The following is a 3,137-nucleotide window of genomic DNA, read 5'->3' as shown; positions in this document are numbered from 1 at the left end:
AAAAATGAATAAAACTAAACCGTTTGTAAAGTTTAAAAATCAAACAAATCACTGGTTTTCTCACTTTTGTTATGGATCAGTTTTTTTTCTATTTACTTAGATAATTCTTTTCTTCATCGAAGTCTCAAATTATGATAAAGTAATAAAAATGAATATGTAATTATAAATGAAATGAAATCCACGTTCAAAACTATGCAGTTTTTAAAATTAATTCTGAATTATTTTTAAAGTCAGACTATATCATTTCCCAAAAGTACTACGTTCTTCAGTGAAATTCAGAAATTATAGCAAAATGAAAATGTCTAAGAGGACCGGTAGGAGGAGTCAAGAAACTTGAGCTTTCTAAAAATAAAATCCTAATAACTAGTCTGTTTCTTTGCTGAATTCCGCGCAAAGCTATTCGAGGGCTTTCTGCACTAGTCGTCCCTAAGTTTGAAGTGATAGACTAGAGGAAAACAGCTTGTCAACGCCCCTAATCGCCAGCTCTTGAGCTATTCTTAAAAAAAAATAGTGGGATTGACTGTCATCTTACACCGCCTACCATGGCTGAAAAGGCGAGCATGTTCAGTGACGGGATTCGATCTCACAACTCGCATATTATGAACCGAATACCTTAACAATCTGAAAATAACTCCATATTCTACAAAACGTAGTTAACTGTCAATGACTGATCGTTTGCTTCTGATATGAATAATCATGATAATATAATGAACAAGTTGTTAACTAGATAATATACTTCTAAAATATAGAAAAGTATATTTTTTATATTCCGAAGCTCAATATGTATTTATATTTGGTATTTTGTATTTATCTTAGATTAATAATATATCAGTATTGTAATAATTTCAGATGACTATGAGCAACGCATACACAAGAAAAGGTACATATCGTTTGCTGTTCTTCACAATATTACTGACCTTGGTCATCAGTAGAAGACATGGCAGAAGAAATCATTCAGGCAAGTGAAGTTTTATACTTAAAATTATTCTGTTTGTGTCCAATATTTTTTCTTTAATACTTTCTAACTAAAGTCACAAAATAATTAGTAATGACACTTAGAACTGACAATAAGCTATATCGTTTGTTATTTTAATCATGCAGTTTTAGCGTTGGAAAAATAAATCTAAACGTGAGACCAAACACACTATATTGTAATGAAATTAAATGTGAAAATAATTTACAAAATTTCAACGTTAAATATATATTTGTTCTAAAGGAGTTCTGAAAAAAATGTTATATCAATATTCTACCATTTGCAATATTGTGATTATCTTTTATCATTGATCACTGGCAAAAAATATAAAACAATTTATTCTCCTATAGGAGAATAAATTGTTTTATATTTTCTCCGTTCCTCTTGATGGATTTGAGAAAAATAGCACTAGCTTGGAATATGTATCCTAATTAAACTGAAATAGATATACATATATATGTTTGTAGGTAACGATGCGTATTACGCCCGTAACTATGGTAATATAATTTCACCAATCACATACAACTTTACAGATGAAAGGAATATCTCTAACGTCATTACAAAGTATATTTAACACAATACTGGTTTGGTGTTTTAATTATATGTAAAGGAAGATTAGTTCTATTATATTGCTTTATGAATTATGGGATATTTCAGTAGGTGATGTGTAATTACTGTATATGGTTAAGATATACATTCGCTTTTCTAGGAAGAAGTGCTGGTAGTTACTCAAACTACCACTGTTTTCCTGTAATACATTTATCATAAAAATAACTGATTTGTTGAAAAATTTAAATAGCTTTCATTCTACTTTAACAAGTTGTTTTAGTGTTGCGTTTTTTTAAAAAAATAATATTTTCTTTTGTTTTATCAGCATGCGGATATTTTCACGTAATGTTTTGATTGTTTATTTGGGATGTTTCGAAATTATTTTCAGTCTAATGTTTTTGAAACTGTATTTTATACTAAAATTTGCTATACATTTGTTTTCTCTTCTCGTTCCGTATAGCTTCCAACAGTGAAGAATCATGCTCAAATGGTAATTGTGTTAATGTATTAAAATGTCGAAAACTGTTACTGCAGAACCAATATCATCTGTTGGAACAAGCTATTTGTGGGACTGAGGGTATCATTCCAAAGGTTTGCTGTCCGATATCAGACGAAGTAACAACAGAAACATATGAACCAAAAGAACCAACTCCTCCCCCACTAACGGTTCAACCACCTAACCTTCCAAGAAGTAAGTAATATATTATTTACCGACACTATTGACTAATGATATATAAACTACAGTGTGCTGTTTAGAGTGACATAACTTTGTTACAGATTATTTTCTGGAACTTCTATTTCACACATATATACAGATAAAAAAACTTATAGGTCAATGTGATGGTTACACGAAAAAAAATATCTTGAAAAGTTCACATGTGTGGTATATAAACTTATGGTTCTCACTCTGTGGTCAGAGGATCGTTTGAGATTTGTAAGCATTCTCAAGTGGGTCGGCAACAGTAAAAGTTTCAACATTACAGTTAAAAAACGACAAGAATAACTTCGTTCGATTAATTGAAAAGCATTTTTTATTTGAAAATTTGATCTATTTATAGATTTCTGTCAGTGTTGGTTTTATGCACTATAGAGTCAGCTTCATCAAATAGACGTATCTGAGTATGGGTAGCTGTAAGATTTCTTTGGATCGTGAAGGGGTCCATGGGAAGATAAAGGTTGGGAAATACTGTTCTAGATCTCACTTTATGAATTAGTAAAAGTAATGAAAACAGTAGAAGTGCCGCGATTGTCATAATACTTTTTATTCTCTGAAATTAGATATGACATTGAACTTTGATTTGTTTTGCTAAAAAAATTATTATTAATATCTATGTTGGGTTTTATTTCTCTTTGTATTGAAGATAACTTGAATTTCATCCTGGTTATAAAGATAATAGGCTAAACCACACAAGTCTAATTTCATATCGGTTTCGTAAACAGTAGACATAGATTTTTAATAAAGAGTTTGCTTTGATACAAATATCATTCAGGCATCATTTTGACACGCCTACGGAATTAGTGATAAAGGTAAATGCCGAAATGCTATGGGTAAGCATAAGAAGCTGCAATAAGCTAGTATTAAAACGAAATGTTATCGGTAAACATAAGAAGCTGC

The 3,137-nt window shown here is 30.4% G+C and overlaps 1 protein-coding gene across 2 annotated transcripts in view; it reads left to right on the top strand.

The window, feature by feature from the left end:
* Window positions 1–3,137, top strand: part of LOC106472586 (proclotting enzyme-like) — a 20,069-nt gene that overhangs the window by 3,521 nt on the left and 13,411 nt on the right. Inside the window, exons 2-3 of one of the 2 annotated variants that reach the window (XM_013933240.2) lie at window positions 850–958; window positions 1,983–2,213. In XM_013933240.2, the coding sequence (XP_013788694.1) occupies window positions 850–958; window positions 1,983–2,213 (340 nt within the window). Of the gene's footprint in view, window positions 1–832; window positions 959–1,982; window positions 2,214–3,137 lie in introns of both variants that reach the window. The other variant, XM_022401149.1, reaches the window with a different exon arrangement.

This window comes from Limulus polyphemus, unplaced genomic scaffold (genome assembly GCF_000517525.1).
Source record: "Limulus polyphemus unplaced genomic scaffold, Limulus_polyphemus-2.1.2 Scaffold5444, whole genome shotgun sequence".
Taxonomy (NCBI): Eukaryota; Metazoa; Arthropoda; class Merostomata; order Xiphosura; family Limulidae; genus Limulus; species Limulus polyphemus.
This window is presented reverse-complemented; position numbering and strand designations above follow the sequence as displayed.